Source organism: Thunnus thynnus, chromosome 8 (assembly GCF_963924715.1).
Source record: "Thunnus thynnus chromosome 8, fThuThy2.1, whole genome shotgun sequence".
Lineage (NCBI taxonomy): Eukaryota > Metazoa > Chordata > Actinopteri > Scombriformes > Scombridae > Thunnus > Thunnus thynnus.
In genome coordinates, this window is record NC_089524.1 from 3,940,705 (window position 1) to 3,963,908 (window position 23,204).

The 23,204-nt window shown below is 35.9% G+C and overlaps 1 protein-coding gene across 1 annotated transcript in view; it reads right to left on the bottom strand.

Moving 5' to 3' along the window:
* Positions 1-23,204, bottom strand: part of LOC137188503 (complement factor H-like) — a 49,695-nt gene that overhangs the window by 15,597 nt on the left and 10,894 nt on the right. The window contains exons 14-30 of the mRNA XM_067598157.1: positions 22,788-22,973; positions 20,255-20,434; positions 18,402-18,581; positions 17,538-17,729; positions 17,288-17,359; positions 15,946-16,077; positions 15,078-15,257; positions 14,173-14,352; positions 12,455-12,652; positions 9,568-9,756; positions 7,035-7,214; positions 5,182-5,361; positions 4,324-4,509; positions 4,068-4,139; positions 2,726-2,857; positions 1,858-2,037; positions 953-1,132 (exon numbers count right to left, since the gene is read on the bottom strand). Of these exons, the coding sequence (XP_067454258.1) occupies positions 953-1,132; positions 1,858-2,037; positions 2,726-2,857; positions 4,068-4,139; positions 4,324-4,509; positions 5,182-5,361; positions 7,035-7,214; positions 9,568-9,756; positions 12,455-12,652; positions 14,173-14,352; positions 15,078-15,257; positions 15,946-16,077; positions 17,288-17,359; positions 17,538-17,729; positions 18,402-18,581; positions 20,255-20,434; positions 22,788-22,973 (2,799 nt within the window). The remainder of the gene's footprint in view (positions 1-952; positions 1,133-1,857; positions 2,038-2,725; positions 2,858-4,067; positions 4,140-4,323; positions 4,510-5,181; positions 5,362-7,034; positions 7,215-9,567; positions 9,757-12,454; positions 12,653-14,172; positions 14,353-15,077; positions 15,258-15,945; positions 16,078-17,287; positions 17,360-17,537; positions 17,730-18,401; positions 18,582-20,254; positions 20,435-22,787; positions 22,974-23,204) is intronic.

Consider the following 23,204-nt stretch of genomic DNA (forward strand, 5'->3'; position numbering starts at 1 on the left):
CAATTTAAAATTTACTCATTCACAGTATTTCATAGCTTCAGTTTTGCATATAAGAGATGTTAGTAAGATAAAAAAATGTGATTACAGTGCTATTAAGAAAGTGGAACAAGATACACATTTAACATCTCTTTCTTTCTTTCTCATTTATTTGAAATTGTGCTGTTGTAGCCTTCATGTTAAAGAAGACACATTATGCACATGTCCAGATCCATATTTTTATTCTGGGGCTCTACTGGAATGTCTTTGCATGATGTGAACAACCTCAGCAACAAAGATTATGGAACAGGCAGACGTTTATGGACATCTGTGATGAGCCAATCTCTTCTTTCAGGGAAGTGTTTAGGGCAGACTGCCTTGCATGGACCATTTTTACATATGTTCAACTCAAGTTTTGGAACTTGGAACCATGTTTAACATGGGTATCCAACATCATGACAGTAACAGAAGGTCATAAAAAGCATAATATGTCCCCTTTAATTTGACAATACTCCACTTTGTAAAGAACATTTTTATGCAGACGACACAATTTTATATGCCACTTCCCTTTATCTGGCCATTGCAAACCTAATGAACCTAATGAAATGACAAAATATATTGTTACTCATGCCCTCCAGAACTACACATATAAGGGTTTTTTGATCTGATGCCACTATCCACAGGAAGAAATTGCAGTTTCAAAATGAAAACTGTTTTCTGGGCGCTCATTCAAGGATTAGACTAACGTGTTAAACTGCTGTTACATTTATGTAATCAAGCTTGTGTCTGAAAGGGACTTCTGTTTTTTTATTACAAAGTCTGAAATGATAATAGATCTTTTTAAAGCATTTTTATAGCAGTTCCTGTTTTGGATTAGTGGATTACTGCAGTCCTTTGCTATCATCCAATATATCTACAATTGGAGTAGTCACTCAGTCGGTGGTGAAAGAATATAATAGAAAGCCATTTAACTTACGGGAGCATGTTCCCAGACGGACTGCCAGCCAGCCTCTGCTTGTACATACATATTTGATGGTTGGACCTGATATATAACCAGGGTCGCAAGTGAAATGTATTGTGTCTCCTTCTTGGTACTCAGCTTTCTTGGTCTCCTCTGAAATGCTGGCGTGAGGAACATCTGGGAGCTCCGAACATGCTAACAAATAACATGGCAACATGGGAAAAGAAGAAAAATTTGGACACATTGTCTCATCATTCAGAGATCTAATGAAGATCTTATTGACACAGTACAGCATTAAAAATAATTAGGTCTCCAAGAACCCAAAAGGGAGTAAAGTATTTATCAGCATCCAGTAGGCTCACAGAGAGTATATATTCATAGTCTGCCCATCAGTGATTGACTGATCATCTACTAGAAGGGTAGAGACGATAACTATGACTCTGTTTCATTCGTTCCCAAGCCACAGTAAAGCAGACCTGATACAGTATGACTTTAGGTAATGTCTTGGGTTCTTTGAGGTGGTTGTAGATTAGTAGGTTAAGGGGGCGGCTGTTGATGACAAGGTTGGTAGTTTGATCCAAGAAGTATTCCTGTCTGCATGTCTAAGTTTAGACATTGAACCTTACAATTGTTCCCATAATACATTTATGACAAAAAATTCTGAATGTAATGTAATGAATGTAATGTTCAAGGTTCAGCTTTGTTGTAATCATACAATACAGAATTGCACAATGAAATGCAGTTTAGTATCTGCTGGGAGTGCAGTCCCTCTGTGGAGGCAGTGGTTAATAAATGGCCTCTTTTAATAGGGCCTATGTTGATAGGCATATTTGAGTGTATGGATGAATTAAGATGAGACCATGTTGAATGTTTCACACCTGAACTGCAGCAACAGTAGTCAGTAAAGCAACTTAACTCACAGTAGCACGTTTCCTGCCGGACTGTCAGCCAGCCTTCATGTGTGCAAACATATTTGGAGGTTTCATACGATATATAACCGGGTTCACAAGTAAAATGTATCACATCATGTTCTTGGTACTCAGATTTTTTGGTCTCTTCTGACACATGGGCATGAGGAACATCTGGGAGCCTCGAACATGCTGAGAGACAAAAACATGGCAACATGACAAAAGTTCCACTCTTACACTATATCATCAATAGTTTGCCTCATATATGATAGTAAAGAGATGAGGGGGAGCTGGACACAATGATAAAATCAATGGATATCCACATCACTGAATGGCTCCTAAAATAATTATAAAGATTATATGAATAATTTTCACATGATCCTCATCAAGTATACCTTTTTTCCATACACTCCACCTTTTATATGAGGTACACATCTGAGTAGCTTAAGAAATTTTTACGTTGAAATCGTGAAATGAATTTATAATATATATATGAAAAGCTAAAAATACATCATAAAGACATTATAACAATGATGCAAAGCTGTTACATTAGTATAACCCATTTTAATAATCCAATCCTTTATATGTGAATATTTTAGATGTTTCATGTGACAAAAAAAAAAAAATCAAGAAAATATATTTTTTTGAGAGTCAGTCAATGTTGCAAAAATCTTTCACTTCTATGATAAGCAAATTTTTTATTTTTCAGAGTCATGTAAATAGGAAGAGATTTAGCTATGTGACAGTGTGCAAATATAAACGGTGGGACTAATTAACCAACCGCCCTGCACATTTGCACTAATTCCTCTTTGTCTTGGTTTAACATAAGCCCTGTTTGTATCTCAAAGCTACACCTGAGAAATTAAAAACTCCTACTTACCATTTTGTGATAAAGAAACTTCAACATTCCCCCACAGTTGGAGGAGCAGAAAGATTAAAGACAACTGCATGCTCTTGTGACAAATGCTGTTTTCTGAGAAGAACTCCTGTGTGTTTGTCTCCAGCTCGTGTCCTCAGGGGACACTGAGTGTCGCAACATGCACTGCCCAGTGGGATTGCACAAGGTTTTATGAACACAACATGATAAATGGCACATTCAATTTATACACTCATATTCTGTATCCTATCAATACTGTAAAGGAATTTGTTCTCAGTCAGAAAACTTAAAACGTTTAGGTGTTTGAAATAGTTTACAGTCTTCCATCTTTCATCCATTGCTGCCTTGATCATGTTCACTGGTCATGTTTTTGCAGTTCAGGAAATGAAACATTCTGAACAGAAGTTGTAAGGAGGTGGTTGGGGTTCCTGTCCTGTCGTCCACATGTTGTTAGGTTTATACCACTCAAACACTTTGTTACGGTCAGGGAAAAGTTGTAGTTTTGGTTAAATATTTTCTGGTGACAATATTTTTTTGACTGTCAACTGTCAACTTTGAGTTGACCCCTCATGCACTATTCTGCTGTCATGAATCTCACCAAATCCGAGGCTGAAAATAACCTTAAAAATACACAATTTACTCCAGTTTAAGTAACGTTTGCTAAAAACAGTGCAGTATAGCCCATACCTATGACCCATTTTTAAAGATCAGAGTGAACAAATGGGCTTGGGGCTGAGAGCAACAGATTGGCTGGGGAGGTCAAAAAGCATTGAGGAATGGACTAGCTAGCCAGCTTTATCCTTAAAGTACAGTTCTTGAGTAAATGTACTTTCCACTATTGATCATTGCATCCACAGAAGCATCCATTTCAAGCATCTCAGGGTAGGAAAATGGTCCTAATGGCCCCAAACTTAGGATTTAAGAACGTGGTTGCAAAGGTGGAAAGTATTGAGAGATGGATTGATGAATTGTTGTTTATGGTGTTTTCATGAGATTCATCAACAATAACAAAAACACATCCTTTAACCAAGACCATGATCTTTCCCTAAGTTTAACTAAGTGCTTTGAGTTCCCTCAACATAACCGGTAATGTGTTAATCATGCTTTTGTTGCCAGGAGAAGATGTTGGAAAATCAAACAAAATGCATTGATATTGATCATTTTGAAGATTTTTTCAGTGTGAGGATTGTTAATTGACAGTGAAGAGTTTCCAGATGCATTCAATATAAACCTTTTCTCTTTATGTTGATAATCACTGACTTGTTGTCATTAAGTGTATTTTCAAAATATATTTGTAACTGAGGATGCGTTAGTTATTTATTTTCCCCAGGAAAGCTGATCTGACTCTCCCTCTTGTAACACTGAAGACTCAAGATGGGATACATTGACTTTACTGTCATAGTGCATATACATGCATCTGATTATAGAGGCAGAAAACAGACAAAGTGAACAAACTGTATATGTTTTATTAAAATTTAAAACTGAAGTATAGACAGTGGACCAGTGCACAACTTGTCTAAAAATTAACTCTGATTATCTTTTACATGTTTGTCCAGACAGCTCATGTTTAACACTTCCAGCTGACTAAAACTCTTAATGGCAAGTTGGCAGGTTCATCACACCATAAATACAGTTCTGACGCATTCCCACTATGCCGTCATGTGTTGTTCCTTCGACACACTCAAACCCTATTACATCATCATGGGCTGAATACAATTTATCTCCATCTATATGTTTGAATTCAAGATTATGTGTTTCCAGGAGTTCTTTATCCACAGTGCAGGGTTCTGTAAAAGATAACAGATAAATAACATTACATTCATGTGATGACTGAATGTACAGCATACTCCATATATGATTATTGTCAGTGTTGGGTAAAAATATATATTTAGTATGTAATCAGTATGATATTAAATTACAACACTCTGTATATAGAGCACACATTGCATGCCAGAAAACCATGAAACAGATAGGAAGGTTATATTGCCTTATTTTATACCTTTTTAGATTGATTAAGATACTGCACTACTTTAAATGATCTACAATGGAAAGTATCTATCTCAGCAGCTAGCTTTCATGGCTATATCTTTTTTTGTTTCAGCTGTCTATTGGTCTATCTCTGTAACAATTTAACATGTTGACTTACAGAAATAATACATTTCTTCATGTAGTTACTGTATTTTGGCTTTGTACAGCAGAATACTTTCTCTCAGGTACATATGAAATTTAAGAGTGGTTCTGACCTATCAAAAACACTCATTTAATCTTTTGTATTATCTGAATGAATTTGGAGTTTAAATATGATGCACAAATTAAGCAAAATAAAACATATAATGAAAACAAACTTTATCAGCATATTTTGGCACAGGAACTTATACATTTCAGTAGTTTCAATTAATGTTTTTATCTATGTAAAATAATTACGCAAAATGCAAGATTAAAATATGCATATGACTTACTGAGGCATATTATCTCTCCAGTCCATTCACCATTGTTGCAGGTTTGGTAAGGCTCGCCCTCCATGACGTAGAATTTCTGACATATGTATTCAACTTTTTCATTATGCTCATATCGAGGTTTAACACTGGTCGTAGTGTCTCCATTTTCAAGGACAGGTGGTCTTTCACAGCCTGCAAGAACTAAAAGAATGTGGGTGATAACAGAGAAAGTAGAAGTTTAGACATTATTGAGGTGAAAATATGACATTTTTCTAGAGTGACAGATGTTTGACTGTGATTTGCAATTACACGATATTTTGCAGTCACATGTTTTGTGGCCTTAAAAGTGAATGTAAATGGAAACAACTAAAAAAATAAATACAAATAAGTCATTTTCAGAAAAGCTCTTGTAAGTCTTTCTTATAGAAGCCTGTATATCTATATGTTTCCATTGTGACTTTTAATGACTATATGTACAGTCAGTATTAACATGTGCTGTTCATCTGGGCATGTTATTCTGATAACAAGATATGATTTAGTCTTTGTATTTACATCTGGTATTAATAAGCACTCTCTTTATCTTGACACTGTGATCAGATCACAGATCAAGAACAAGCTAAAGGAAAAGGAGAACTAAAACAAGTGGCACATCAGCTGTTTGCTCCTGTTTTTATGGAAATAGTTGAGAAAGATGAGAACAAATGTTTGACAAGGGAAATGAAGCTGAATTTCTTTTAGGAAAATCAGTATTCTACAAGGTTTATGCTGTCAAATTAAAATTGATTAACACATATTTAATGTATTATTAATTTATATTAAATAAAGTAAGTATTTAATAGGTTAACATTATGTATTAACATTATGTGTGCTCATGAGTTCTCTATCCAAGGTGCAGGGTTCTGTAAAAGATAACAGATAAATAACATTCATGTGATGACTGAATGTACAGCATACTCCATATATCATTGTTGCCAATGTTGGGTAAAAATATATGTTTAGTATATAATCAGTATCATCATCTTTCTTGTCCATTTAAATGGTTAAAAAATCAATAAAAATCAATACACAATTTAAAAGTAATTATATGTGATTTACCAGAATTTCATCAGTATCATATTAAATTACGATATTCTGCATAGAGAGCACACATTGCAAGCCAGCAAACCACGAAACAGATAGGAAGGTTATATTGCCTTTATGTTATGTCTGTTTAGGTTGGTTAAGAACCTAAAACCCCCTAAAATGTAGATACTGCACTACTTTAAACTATATGCAATCGAAAGTGTCTATCTCACCAGCTAGCTTTCACTTGATGTATCGCTTTTGTTTCAGCTGTCTATCGGTCTATCTCTGTAACAATTTAACGTGTTGACTTACAGAAATTAAACATTTATTCAACATAATCTTTATATTGTAATAACAGATTCCAAAAAGTCAGATTCCTGTCTCAACTTAATTTTCACCAAATATGTAGTTACTGTATTTTGGCTTTGTACAGCAGAGTTGTGATATTATCAGCATAATTTGCAGCATTCACCAGTTTTCTGGTACTTTCTCTCAGGTACATATGAAATTTAACAGTGTTTCTGACCTGTCAAAAACACTCATTTAATCTTTTGTATTATCTGAATGAATTTGGAGGTTAAACATGATGCACAAATTAACCAAAATAAAATATATATTGAAAACAAACTTAATGCAAAATTATATCCTGTGCACCATATCATCCTGGCTTGCCAATTAGATTTGATTATGTTATCAGTATATTTTGGCAGAGCAACTTATACATTTCAGTAGTTTCAATTAATGTTTTTATCTATGTAAAATAATTGCGCAAAATGCAAGATTAAAATATGAAGGGAATTATGACTTACGGTGGCATCTCATCTCTCCAGTCCATTCACCATTGTTGCAGGTTTTGAAAGGCTTGCCCTCCATGATGTAGTGGTTCTTACACGTGTATTCAACTCTTTCATCATGCTCATAGTGATGTTTAGTAGTGGTCTTGGTCTCTCCATTTGCAAGACGAGGTGGTATTCCACAGCGCGAACGAACTAAAAGAATGTGGGTGATAACAGAGAAAGTAGAAGTTTAGACATTATTATGACATTGTTACCTAGAGTGACAGATCTTTGTCTGTGATCTGCAGTTATTTTGCTGTCACATGATTTGTGGCCTTTAAAGTGAATGTAAATGTAAACAACCACAAAAATAAATATAAATTAATAGTTTCCAGAAAAGCTGTGTAATTATTTTTCTCATGGTCTTTATGTCTATATGTATATCTATTGTTATTCATATGACCACATTTACATCCTGATATTAATGTGCTTTTAATCTGGCTACATTATCAAGATAATGACATCTGATGACGGGCCTTTGCATCGTGGATCTCAATATACAAATTAGGTAGACGGAACCTTTCAGACTTGTCAAGTCAAGTCAAGGCACGCAATGCAGGATACACCAGGTGGGCCAGTATGACATGCAAGGCAAAGATCTCTTGGCAGAATGGAGATAGCTGTATAGATTCATAGAATGATTTTCAGCAACCTGACTAGGCTAACACCATTCAAGTTCAAATGTATTGTCATTCAAACCATACATTGGCATATATAACAGAATGAAAACATAACGTACCCAGAGAGGCCACAACTTTCACTTTTTTAAGCATTTTTACCCAGATATATAACCTGTCATGTGTTGAAAATATGGTAATCCAATGCCATTAAAATTAAGGTTACATTCTACATAATTTAAACTTTTCAAATGATTTTACTCCAGATTTAACAGATGGCTAGATGTAAACAAACAAACAAACAAACAACAACCATGCATTCTCCACTGCTTATTTGGGTCCAGGTCAGCAGAATGAGCAAGGTAACCAAGACTTCTTTCTCCCCAGCAACGTCCTCCAGCTTCTCCTGAGGGACCGTAAGATATTCCCAAACTATATGAGATACAAAATCCCTCCAGCATGTTCTGGGTCTGCCCTGGGGTCTCCTACCAGCTGAATGTGCCCAGGCCACCCCTAAATGGAGACATTCTTATTCTTTCAGTCACTACCCAAAGCTTATGAACATAGGTGAGAGTTGGAATGTAGATGAACTAGTAAATTGAAAGCTTTGCCTTCAAGCTAAAGAAAAATAAAAGGAAAATCCATGAGTCTTTGTTCCATGAAATCAATTTAACTTTTATACACCTTGGTTGAATCCTTAAGATCCACTTGCATTATGAATGACATACAAACTACAGACTGTCCGGGGACCGAGTGGTTTTCCTACACAGAGCAGATGGTCAACCATCACCCCATGAATCTCTTACTAGCTTGCTACTCTGGACTGTAGGTTTGATGATTTATAATCAGCTAACAAATAAGCCCAGCTGGGTTTACGGACATTTCACATCCATGCCATGGAGGTCAGACAGAGTTGATGCATTATTGTTATTCTTTTCCAAAATTCTGTGTCATAACCAATTTCACACAAGTGTGTTGAGAGTGAAAACCTTCCACATTGATGTATATCTTCATCTGCTGGAGGGGACGACTGCTGACTGTGAACAAGCCAAATATCTGTGCTTTTGCTGTCAGTGTAAATGCATCCAGTTAAATTCTGCCACCGCAGTGATGGCAGTGTTGCTTTAGAGTGCAACACATAAATCAGCCAGCAGATTTGTCTATACTGTAAAAGGAAATCAGTGCTGATGGAGAGGCTTGCTAGCACTAGCACTACTTTGGCTACCCGCATTGTTCATGTGACCCTCGCCTTGTACTTATGTCATAGCGGTCCATTGAGAGTCTCCCAGAGTGATACTGCTGTACAGACTCTGCTTATTTTTCCTTTGCAGAGGAAGGATTCGGCTATATCTTTCTTAGCTGGGCAGCTTGAGATAGCAGGAAGAGACAGAGTTACAAATTGCATTTAAATCTGGCTGAGATGTGGTCTGGCTGATTCGGTCATATGTTGCATTTTATCTGTAATGAAATGCATTTTTCCCTATTCATGTAAAATATCCAGATTACATGATGATACCTGGTAAAATGGGGTCTAAATTATTTATATAAAACATGAAACACTAAGAATAACTGCTATATTTCAAGAAGAAGAAAATGGCAGCACAAAAGATAATATGCATGAAATTGACATGTTTCTCACAAATAAAAAGCTGGTTTAAATTTGATGTGGCTTTACAGTCCACCTCATCCTGAAATAGCAGTTTCAGCATGAATTGCTTCATACTATAAAGAAATTGCCCCTCTTCCTTTGCAGTTTTCCTTTAAAATGCAAGGTAAATAGAGTGAAAGCAAGCCCTCTGAGGGAAACATCTGAAAGTTAGGTCATGGACCACCTTTAACCATCATTTCCTCAGATAAGGAACCAGGGGATAAGAGAAGGATTTATTTACCTCCACATGTTGGGAAGGGACCACTCCACTGTCTGTTTGCTAGACATTCGACCTCGTCCTTCCCTTGAAGAGTGTGTCCAAGCAGGGGGCAATAAAACCTTAACTTTTCTCCTCTCCTTAGATGTGCACCTTCTACATATTCATGGACCTGTACATTGGCAGGTACACCTGTGACTGTGCATGTGTCTGCTTTAAGGAAGAAAAACAGTTTTATCACCAGGTTTATATAAATAGCAACTTTTTGGGAACTCAAATCTGATGTAAATCTATGTCAAAATCTTTACCTCTGTACATAAATGTATCTAAATTTACTACTAAAGTGAATTACAAAAATGTAAGCTTAAGCGTAGATGAGGACATTAATTACCAAAGTTTCAATCTTAACGTTTTTGTCATCACTTATTGGTATACTGATTCTTGAGTGTATATTACAGACTCATAAAAAGAAATACTCCTAATATTAAGCTTTGGTTTGAAATCAAAGCAAAAAGTAAAATCTATTTCACAGAGTGAACATTTGTCGTCAGCCCCATGAAATAGTTATTGATAATCAGGCAGCTGTGACTACGTGATGTTCTGTTATCAACCATATATTTGGATTTTATCTTTGTTTACTTTTTAATGAAGATGGAACAGCTGCTACATCTATGAATGACATCATTAAAACTTTAATGGATTATTATACTAACATATTCAAGGAGGTAGAGGAAGTATTTCAGTCAAAACATTTTTCTTTGTTTGATTTTTAGAAATCTTGCCCTCGTCCTAAGCTCACAGATGAGCGGCAAGTATTATGTGAAGGTACTATTAATTAGAAAGAGTTATATGATGCCATATATTCTTTTCAGAATAGCAAGTCTCCCGGATTAGATGGAGTACCTATGGAGGTTTACAGAACCTTCTTTGTTGAGATTAAGGATGCTTTATTAGCCTACTATAATTTCTCTTGGGAAGCAATCTAATTCCCAAAAAAGAGGGTTTAATTTCCCTAATGTTAAAACATGATATAGATGGCCAGGCAAAAGATCGTGTGAATTTAAACAACTGGAGACCCCTAATACTCTGACGCCTGTATTCTGGCCAAATGTATTGCGCTTAGATTAAAGCAAGTCATTCAACAATTAATACATTTTGATCAAACAGGTTTCTTAGAAAGCCAATTTATAGATGATCAGGCGTCTCTTTGAAATCATTGATTATTATGATAAGGATAATCTGCCTGGTTTGATATTTATAGCTGACTTTGAGAAGCCTTTGACATGGTTAAGTGTATCAAAATCAAAAATCCTTTTAACAGAATTATGAGAATTACTATGGGTATATTATTGACACAATTAAACTTTCAAGAGGGGTCAGACAAGGCTGTCCTCTTTCAACATATTTGTTTATTCTTGTTATAGAAACACTGACTTTAAAAGTAAGACCTAATGTTAACATTAAAGGTCTAGTGATTAATGGTTTGGAATCAAAAGCTTCTTTTTATGCGGATGATGCTTCCTTCCATGTAAAATCTGATGTCCTCTCTTTAGAGACACTTATTCTAGAGTTGGATTCTATCACCTCTTTATCAGGCTTGAAGCCGAATTATGAAAAATGTTGTATTATCTAACGCTATACACTGTGAGGTACACAGGTGGCTATGCATTTGTCTGTTTTGATGAAGTAAAAAAAATAAGTTTTATTAATCCGTTTTAATAAACAGTAGCATATTGGACTTAGGATCTGAGCTTTTGGGCTTCACAATTTATGTCTAAATGTATGTAAATTTACGTCAGTATGCAAATGTGTATAAATGCGTATAAATGTACTGATACAGTAAGAGTAGATGGAGACACACTAAAGTTTCGATCTAGATGCCTGTTTTTATGAAATAGTCTATGATAAATATTTTTACATTATAAATGGAATACACGTTAAAGGGGTCGCAGCGATGAACCCACAGAGAATTATCACCCGACTCTGCCATTCCCCTCAGCTCTACAGAGCTTTATAGCAGTGGACACCAACTCTGCTCCTGGAGAACTACTGCCCTGCGTGTTTTAGGTATCTCCCCACTCTAACACACCTGATTCTAAGTATTAACTTGTTATCAAGCAGCTGAAGCTTGTCAGAGCTCGATAACATTATAATAATTAGAATCAGGTGTATTAGAGTGGAGAAATACCTATAACATGTAGGGCAGTAACTCTCCAGGGGCAGGGTTGGTGAACACTGCTTTATAGCATCTTTTAGCTTATTGTTTTGATTTTCCCACTTGCAACTTTACTGTTTTGGATTACTGTCACCGCTCTCATAGTATCATTTTTTTCAGTGGCAGCAGGCAACTGTCCTCAGGATTAAAACCATAAAAACCCACTGTACGATACTTGTCCAGCACCAAACAACAGCCAGAGAAAGTTAGTGATCAGCTGGTGAACATAGAAAAGCATTTAGCAGCTTAACTATGTTTCTTAGGAGTTGGTGGAAACCAAAACAGAGATAAAAGAGAGTGAGTGCCAGGTGGCCAGAAACACGCCTACAAATGATTGCTATTGTTGCTCTGTGTTTACTGGATGTGCAACCTTTTGCTATGAAGTTTCCAACATCAACTTACAAGGCGATAATGTGTCAGTGTTGTGCTCACAGCTTGATTCCGCAGCCCTCTAGTGGCAAAAACTCAATAATTACAGGTTTGATTCCACTTCTGAACAATATAGTGTATGTTTCTTCAAACCTCTTCAAAACCTTAAACAAATTACTCCACAGCCATTGCAACTCTAACATCTTTCAAAATCAATAGTAAACGGGCATTAACTTTGTCAACAAAATGGATCATAACATGTTCTACAATAAAAATTAGAAAAGGTTCTGATGTGGATATTTTGTACACTGTTGCACTGATTTTTACCTCTGCAAGAAGGGAATGGTCTATCCCACTGTCCATCTTTGCCACATATCAGCACTGAACTGCCATCAAGAATTGCCCCAGGACAATTGCAGCTGAATGTGAGTACATGATCAGGAATGATGGGATCATCATTTTTGGGCAAACCTTTCACTGTTATCCCTCCATTTGCAGGTGGGGCGTCACAGCTCGAAGCTGAAACTAAACACAAACAGTCAGTCAGGCCCACTGAGGGAAAAAAAGCTGAACAAGGCAACATTTTAGATGTATAAATACAACCATCTCATCAGCCAACATCAAAAAGTAGGTTTGCAACAGAGAGAAGAGCCTAACGCCACTGAGATCCTTTAGATTGAGGTCAAAATGCAAAATTTGTGTCTCCTAAATAAGAGACATCAACCAAAAAAAAAAGCTACACCTACAACTGTTTAACTTTTTTACCCTCAACTCAGCAGACATAGAAAAAAATCCCATACATCATTTGTGCGTTGCTTTGATGATTGATGTTTACTTGCTAGCATTGCAGTCAGTAACATAATGCAATGGTCTTAATAGACCTTTCAGTACCCTAATCTGATTTTCATTTACTTTATAAATGTTAGCATGTATATTGAAATCATCATCTTCAACTACTAACAATTCGCTGTTTACAAGTACATTTGTGCCAATAATCAGTCACACAACCGTACTTCTGGACTTCTGAGTTAAAACAAATTCTTAATCACTCAAGCCCTTTTCAGACATGGAATCAAGAACAACATCTCCTGTACAATTTAAAATTTACTCATTCACAGTATTTCATAGCTTCAGTTTTGCATATAAGAGATGTTAGTAAGATAAAAAAATGTGATTACAGTGCTATTAAGAAAGTGGAACAAGATACACATTTAACATCTCTTTCTTTCTTTCTCATTTATTTGAAATTGTGCTGTTGTAGCCTTCATGTTAAAGAAGACACATTATGCACATGTCCAGATCCATATTTTTATTCTGGGGCTCTACTGGAATGTCTTTGCATGATGTGAACAACCTCAGCAACAAAGATTATGGAACAGGCAGACGTTTATGGACATCTGTGATGAGCCAATCTCTTCTTTCAGGGAAGTGTTTAGGGCAGACTGCCTTGCATGGACCATTTTTACATATGTTCAACTCAAGTTTTGGAACTTGGAACCATGTTTAACATGGGTATCCAACATCATGACAGTAACAGAAGGTCATAAAAAGCATAATATGTCCCCTTTAATTTGACAATACTCCACTTTGTAAAGAACATTTTTATGCAGACGACACAATTTTATATGCCACTTCCCTTTATCTGGCCATTGCAAACCTAATGAACCTAATGAAATGACAAAATATATTGTTACTCATGCCCTCCAGAACTACACATATAAGGGTTTTTTGATCTGATGCCACTATCCACAGGAAGAAATTGCAGTTTCAAAATGAAAACTGTTTTCTGGGCGCTCATTCAAGGATTAGACTAACGTGTTAAACTGCTGTTACATTTATGTAATCAAGCTTGTGTCTGAAAGGGACTTCTGTTTTTTTATTACAAAGTCTGAAATGATAATAGATCTTTTTAAAGCATTTTTATAGCAGTTCCTGTTTTGGATTAGTGGATTACTGCAGTCCTTTGCTATCATCCAATATATCTACAATTGGAGTAGTCACTCAGTCGGTGGTGAAAGAATATAATAGAAAGCCATTTAACTTACGGGAGCATGTTCCCAGACGGACTGCCAGCCAGCCTCTGCTTGTACATACATATTTGATGGTTGGACCTGATATATAACCAGGGTCGCAAGTGAAATGTATTGTGTCTCCTTCTTGGTACTCAGCTTTCTTGGTCTCCTCTGAAATGCTGGCGTGAGGAACATCTGGGAGCTCCGAACATGCTAACAAATAACATGGCAACATGGGAAAAGAAGAAAAATTTGGACACATTGTCTCATCATTCAGAGATCTAATGAAGATCTTATTGACACAGTACAGCATTAAAAATAATTAGGTCTCCAAGAACCCAAAAGGGAGTAAAGTATTTATCAGCATCCAGTAGGCTCACAGAGAGTATATATTCATAGTCTGCCCATCAGTGATTGACTGATCATCTACTAGAAGGGTAGAGACGATAACTATGACTCTGTTTCATTCGTTCCCAAGCCACAGTAAAGCAGACCTGATACAGTATGACTTTAGGTAATGTCTTGGGTTCTTTGAGGTGGTTGTAGATTAGTAGGTTAAGGGGGCGGCTGTTGATGACAAGGTTGGTAGTTTGATCCAAGAAGTATTCCTGTCTGCATGTCTAAGTTTAGACATTGAACCTTACAATTGTTCCCATAATACATTTATGACAAAAAATTCTGAATGTAATGTAATGAATGTAATGTTCAAGGTTCAGCTTTGTTGTAATCATACAATACAGAATTGCACAATGAAATGCAGTTTAGTATCTGCTGGGAGTGCAGTCCCTCTGTGGAGGCAGTGGTTAATAAATGGCCTCTTTTAATAGGGCCTATGTTGATAGGCATATTTGAGTGTATGGATGAATTAAGATGAGACCATGTTGAATGTTTCACACCTGAACTGCAGCAACAGTAGTCAGTAAAGCAACTTAACTCACAGTAGCACGTTTCCTGCCGGACTGTCAGCCAGCCTTCATGTGTGCAAACATATTTGGAGGTTTCATACGATATATAACCGGGTTCACAAGTAAAATGTATCACATCATGTTCTTGGTACTCAGATTTTTTGGTCTCTTCTGACACATGGGCATGAGGAACATCTGGGAGCCTCGAACATGCTGAGAGACAAAAACATGGCAACATGACAAAAGTTCCACTCTTACACTATATCATCAATAGTTTGCCTCATATATGATAGTAAAGAGATGAGGGGGAGCTGGACACAATGATAAAATCAATGGATATCCACATCACTGAATGGCTCCTAAAATAATTATAAAGATTATATGAATAATTTTCACATGATCCTCATCAAGTATACCTTTTTTCCATACACTCCACCTTTTATATGAGGTACACATCTGAGTAGCTTAAGAAATTTTTACGTTGAAATCGTGAAATGAATTTATAATATATATATGAAAAGCTAAAAATACATCATAAAGACATTATAACAATGATGCAAAGCTGTTACATTAGTATAACCCATTTTAATAATCCAATCCTTTATATGTGAATATTTTAGATGTTTCATGTGACAAAAAAAAAAAAATCAAGAAAATATATTTTTTTGAGAGTCAGTCAATGTTGCAAAAATCTTTCACTTCTATGATAAGCAAATTTTTTATTTTTCAGAGTCATGTAAATAGGAAGAGATTTAGCTATGTGACAGTGTGCAAATATAAACGGTGGGACTAATTAACCAACCGCCCTGCACATTTGCACTAATTCCTCTTTGTCTTGGTTTAACATAAGCCCTGTTTGTATCTCAAAGCTACACCTGAGAAATTAAAAACTCCTACTTACCATTTTGTGATAAAGAAACTTCAACATTCCCCCACAGTTGGAGGAGCAGAAAGATTAAAGACAACTGCATGCTCTTGTGACAAATGCTGTTTTCTGAGAAGAACTCCTGTGTGTTTGTCTCCAGCTCGTGTCCTCAGGGGACACTGAGTGTCGCAACATGCACTGCCCAGTGGGATTGCACAAGGTTTTATGAACACAACATGATAAATGGCACATTCAATTTATACACTCATATTCTGTATCCTATCAATACTGTAAAGGAATTTGTTCTCAGTCAGAAAACTTAAAACGTTTAGGTGTTTGAAATAGTTTACAGTCTTCCATCTTTCATCCATTGCTGCCTTGATCATGTTCACTGGTCATGTTTTTGCAGTTCAGGAAATGAAACATTCTGAACAGAAGTTGTAAGGAGGTGGTTGGGGTTCCTGTCCTGTCGTCCACATGTTGTTAGGTTTATACCACTCAAACACTTTGTTACGGTCAGGGAAAAGTTGTAGTTTTGGTTAAATATTTTCTGGTGACAATATTTTTTTGACTGTCAACTGTCAACTTTGAGTTGACCCCTCATGCACTATTCTGCTGTCATGAATCTCACCAAATCCGAGGCTGAAAATAACCTTAAAAATACACAATTTACTCCAGTTTAAGTAACGTTTGCTAAAAACAGTGCAGTATAGCCCATACCTATGACCCATTTTTAAAGATCAGAGTGAACAAATGGGCTTGGGGCTGAGAGCAACAGATTGGCTGGGGAGGTCAAAAAGCATTGAGGAATGGACTAGCTAGCCAGCTTTATCCTTAAAGTACAGTTCTTGAGTAAATGTACTTTCCACTATTGATCATTGCATCCACAGAAGCATCCATTTCAAGCATCTCAGGGTAGGAAAATGGTCCTAATGGCCCCAAACTTAGGATTTAAGAACGTGGTTGCAAAGGTGGAAAGTATTGAGAGATGGATTGATGAATTGTTGTTTATGGTGTTTTCATGAGATTCATCAACAATAACAAAAACACATCCTTTAACCAAGACCATGATCTTTCCCTAAGTTTAACTAAGTGCTTTGAGTTCCCTCAACATAACCGGTAATGTGTTAATCATGCTTTTGTTGCCAGGAGAAGATGTTGGAAAATCAAACAAAATGCATTGATATTGATCATTTTGAAGATTTTTTCAGTGTGAGGATTGTTAATTGACAGTGAAGAGTTTCCAGATGCATTCAATATAAACCTTTTCTCTTTATGTTGATAATCACTGACTTGTTGTCATTAAGTGTATTTTCAAAATATATTTGTAACTGAGGATGCGTTAGTTATTTATTTTCCCCAGGAAAGCTGATCTGACTCTCCCTCTTGTAACACTGAAGACTCAAGATGGGATACATTGACTTTACTGTCATAGTGCATATACATGCATCTGATTATAGAGGCAGAAAACAGACAAAGTGAACAAACTGTATATGTTTTATTAAAATTTAAAACTGAAGTATAGACAGTGGACCAGTGCACAACTTGTCTAAAAATTAACTCTGATTATCTTTTACATGTTTGTCCAGACAGCTCATGTTTAACACTTCCAGCTGACTAAAACTCTTAATGGCAAGTTGGCAGGTTCATCACACCATAAATACAGTTCTGACGCATTCCCACTATGCCGTCATGTGTTGTTCCTTCGACACACTCAAACCCTATTACATCATCATGGGCTGAATACAATTTATCTCCATCTATATGTTTGAATTTAAGATTATGTGTTTCCAGGAGTTCTTTATCCACAGTGCAGGGTTCTGTAAAAGATAACAGATAAATAACATTACATTCATGTGATGACTGAATGTACAGCATACTCCATATATGATTATTGTCAGTGTTGGGTAAAAATATATATTTAGTATGTAATCAGTATGATATTAAATTACAACACTCTGTATATAGAGCACACATTGCATGCCAGAAAACCATGAAACAGATAGGAAGGTTATATTGCCTTATTTTATACCTTTTTAGATTGATTAAGATACTGCACTACTTTAAATGATCTACAATGGAAAGTATCTATCTCAGCAGCTAGCTTTCATGGCTATATCTTTTTTTGTTTCAGCTGTCTATTGGTCTATCTCTGTAACAATTTAACATGTTGACTTACAGAAATAATACATTTCTTCATGTAGTTACTGTATTTTGGCTTTGTACAGCAGAATACTTTCTCTCAGGTACATATGAAATTTAAGAGTGGTTCTGACCTATCAAAAACACTCATTTAATCTTTTGTATTATCTGAATGAATTTGGAGTTTAAATATGATGCACAAATTAAGCAAAATAAAACATATAATGAAAACAAACTTTATCAGCATATTTTGGCACAGGAACTTATACATTTCAGTAGTTTCAATTAATGTTTTTATCTATGTAAAATAATTACGCAAAATGCAAGATTAAAATATGCATATGACTTACTGAGGCATATTATCTCTCCAGTCCATTCACCATTGTTGCAGGTTTGGTAAGGCTCGCCCTCCATGACGTAGAATTTCTGACATATGTATTCAACTTTTTCATTATGCTCATATCGAGGTTTAACACTGGTCGTAGTGTCTCCATTTTCAAGGACAGGTGGTCTTTCACAGCCTGCAAGAACTAAAAGAATGTGGGTGATAACAGAGAAAGTAGAAGTTTAGACATTATTGAGGTGAAAATATGACATTTTTCTAGAGTGACAGATGTTTGACTGTGATTTGCAATTACACGATATTTTGCAGTCACATGTTTTGTGGCCTTAAAAGTGAATGTAAATGGAAACAACTAAAAAAATAAATACAAATAAGTCATTTTCAGAAAAGCTCTTGTAAGTCTTTCTTATAGAAGCCTGTATATCTATATGTTTCCATTGTGACTTTTAATGACTATATGTACAGTCAGTATTAACATGTGCTGTTCATCTGGGCATGTTATTCTGATAACAAGATATGATTTAGTCTTTGTATTTACATCTGGTATTAATAAGCACTCTCTTTATCTTGACACTGTGATCAGATCACAGATCAAGAACAAGCTAAAGGAAAAGGAGAACTAAAACAAGTGGCACATCAGCTGTTTGCTCCTGTTTTTATGGAAATAGTTGAGAAAGATGAGAACAAATGTTTGACAAGGGAAATGAAGCTGAATTTCTTTTAGGAAAATCAGTATTCTACAAGGTTTATGCTGTCAAATTAAAATTGATTAACACATATTTAATGTATTATTAATTTATATTAAATAAAGTAAGTATTTAATAGGTTAACATTATGTATTAACATTATGTGTGCTCATGAGTTCTCTATCCAAGGTGCAGGGTTCTGTAAAAGATAACAGATAAATAACATTCATGTGATGACTGAATGTACAGCATACTCCATATATCATTGTTGCCAATGTTGGGTAAAAATATATGTTTAGTATATAATCAGTATCATCATCTTTCTTGTCCATTTAAATGGTTAAAAAATCAATAAAAATCAATACACAATTTAAAAGTAATTATATGTGATTTACCAGAATTTCATCAGTATCATATTAAATTACGATATTCTGCATAGAGAGCACACATTGCAAGCCAGCAAACCACGAAACAGATAGGAAGGTTATATTGCCTTTATGTTATGTCTGTTTAGGTTGGTTAAGAACCTAAAACCCCCTAAAATGTAGATACTGCACTACTTTAAACTATATGCAATCGAAAGTGTCTATCTCACCAGCTAGCTTTCACTTGATGTATCGCTTTTGTTTCAGCTGTCTATCGGTCTATCTCTGTAACAATTTAACGTGTTGACTTACAGAAATTAAACATTTATTCAACATAATCTTTATATTGTAATAACAGATTCCAAAAAGTCAGATTCCTGTCTCAACTTAATTTTCACCAAATATGTAGTTACTGTATTTTGGCTTTGTACAGCAGAGTTGTGATATTATCAGCATAATTTGCAGCATTCACCAGTTTTCTGGTACTTTCTCTCAGGTACATATGAAATTTAACAGTGTTTCTGACCTGTCAAAAACACTCATTTAATCTTTTGTATTATCTGAATGAATTTGGAGGTTAAACATGATGCACAAATTAACCAAAATAAAATATATATTGAAAACAAACTTAATGCAAAATTATATCCTGTGCACCATATCATCCTGGCTTGCCAATTAGATTTGATTATGTTATCAGTATATTTTGGCAGAGCAACTTATACATTTCAGTAGTTTCAATTAATGTTTTTATCTATGTAAAATAATTGCGCAAAATGCAAGATTAAAATATGAAGGGAATTATGACTTACGGTGGCATCTCATCTCTCCAGTCCATTCACCATTGTTGCAGGTTTTGAAAGGCTTGCCCTCCATGATGTAGTGGTTCTTACACGTGTATTCAACTCTTTCATCATGCTCATAGTGATGTTTAGTAGTGGTCTTGGTCTCTCCATTTGCAAGACGAGGTGGTATTCCACAGCGCGAACGAACTAAAAGAATGTGGGTGATAACAGAGAAAGTAGAAGTTTAGACATTATTATGACATTGTTACCTAGAGTGACAGATCTTTGTCTGTGATCTGCAGTTATTTTGCTGTCACATGATTTGTGGCCTTTAAAGTGAATGTAAATGTAAACAACCACAAAAATAAATATAAATTAATAGTTTCCAGAAAAGCTGTGTAATTATTTTTCTCATGGTCTTTATGTCTATATGTATATCTATTGTTATTCATATGACCACATTTACATCCTGATATTAATGTGCTTTTAATCTGGCTACATTATCAAGATAATGACATCTGATGACGGGCCTTTGCATCGTGGATCTCAATATACAAATTAGGTAGACGGAACCTTTCAGACTTGTCAAGTCAAGTCAAGGCACGCAATGCAGGATACACCAGGTGGGCCAGTATGACATGCAAGGCAAAGATCTCTTGGCAGAATGGAGATAGCTGTATAGATTCATAGAATGATTTTCAGCAACCTGACTAGGCTAACACCATTCAAGTTCAAATGTATTGTCATTCAAACCATACATTGGCATATATAACAGAATGAAAACATAACGTACCCAGAGAGGCCACAACTTTCACTTTTTTAAGCATTTTTACCCAGATATATAACCTGTCATGTGTTGAAAATATGGTAATCCAATGCCATTAAAATTAAGGTTACATTCTACATAATTTAAACTTTTCAAATGATTTTACTCCAGATTTAACAGATGGCTAGATGTAAACAAACAAACAAACAAACAACAACCATGCATTCTCCACTGCTTATTTGGGTCCAGGTCAGCAGAATGAGCAAGGTAACCAAGACTTCTTTCTCCCCAGCAACGTCCTCCAGCTTCTCCTGAGGGACCGTAAGATATTCCCAAACTATATGAGATACAAAATCCCTCCAGCATGTTCTGGGTCTGCCCTGGGGTCTCCTACCAGCTGAATGTGCCCAGGCCACCCCTAAATGGAGACATTCTTATTCTTTCAGTCACTACCCAAAGCTTATGAACATAGGTGAGAGTTGGAATGTAGATGAACTAGTAAATTGAAAGCTTTGCCTTCAAGCTAAAGAAAAATAAAAGGAAAATCCATGAGTCTTTGTTCCATGAAATCAATTTAACTTTTATACACCTTGGTTGAATCCTTAAGATCCACTTGCATTATGAATGACATACAAACTACAGACTGTCCGGGGACCGAGTGGTTTTCCTACACAGAGCAGATGGTCAACCATCACCCCATGAATCTCTTACTAGCTTGCTACTCTGGACTGTAGGTTTGATGATTTATAATCAGCTAACAAATAAGCCCAGCTGGGTTTACGGACATTTCACATCCATGCCATGGAGGTCAGACAGAGTTGATGCATTATTGTTATTCTTTTCCAAAATTCTGTGTCATAACCAATTTCACACAAGTGTGTTGAGAGTGAAAACCTTCCACATTGATGTATATCTTCATCTGCTGGAGGGGACGACTGCTGACTGTGAACAAGCCAAATATCTGTGCTTTTGCTGTCAGTGTAAATGCATCCAGTTAAATTCTGCCACCGCAGTGATGGCAGTGTTGCTTTAGAGTGCAACACATAAATCAGCCAGCAGATTTGTCTATACTGTAAAAGGAAATCAGTGCTGATGGAGAGGCTTGCTAGCACTAGCACTACTTTGGCTACCCGCATTGTTCATGTGACCCTCGCCTTGTACTTATGTCATAGCGGTCCATTGAGAGTCTCCCAGAGTGATACTGCTGTACAGACTCTGCTTATTTTTCCTTTGCAGAGGAAGGATTCGGCTATATCTTTCTTAGCTGGGCAGCTTGAGATAGCAGGAAGAGACAGAGTTACAAATTGCATTTAAATCTGGCTGAGATGTGGTCTGGCTGATTCGGTCATATGTTGCATTTTATCTGTAATGAAATGCATTTTTCCCTATTCATGTAAAATATCCAGATTACATGATGATACCTGGTAAAATGGGGTCTAAATTATTTATATAAAACATGAAACACTAAGAATAACTGCTATATTTCAAGAAGAAGAAAATGGCAGCACAAAAGATAATATGCATGAAATTGACATGTTTCTCACAAATAAAAAGCTGGTTTAAATTTGATGTGGCTTTACAGTCCACCTCATCCTGAAATAGCAGTTTCAGCATGAATTGCTTCATACTATAAAGAAATTGCCCCTCTTCCTTTGCAGTTTTCCTTTAAAATGCAAGGTAAATAGAGTGAAAGCAAGCCCTCTGAGGGAAACATCTGAAAGCTAGATCATGGACCACCTTTAACCGTCATTTCCTCAGATAAGGAACTAGGGGATACGAGAAGGATTTATTTACCTCCACATGTTGGGAAGGGACCACTCCATTGTCCGTCTGCTAAACATTCGACCTCTTTGTTCCCTTGAAGAGTTTGTCCACGCAGGGAGCAATAAAACCTTAACTTTTCTCCTTCCCTTAGTTGTGCACCTTCTACATATTTGTTGGGCTTTGCTTTGCCAAGTACATCTGTGACTGTGCATGTTGCTGTTTTAAGGAAGAAAAACAGTTTTATCACCAGGTTTATATAAACAGCAGCATATATGACTTATGATCCAACTTTTTGGGTTTCATGAACCCAATTCCGATGTAAATCTATGTCTAAGTCTTTACCTCTGTATGATAAAACAAAGATAGTTGCATTTACAGTGACCTTGCAAATATGAAACCTTTGTCTTGTACAACTCTGCTTAGTATATTAACCAAGCATGTTTTATT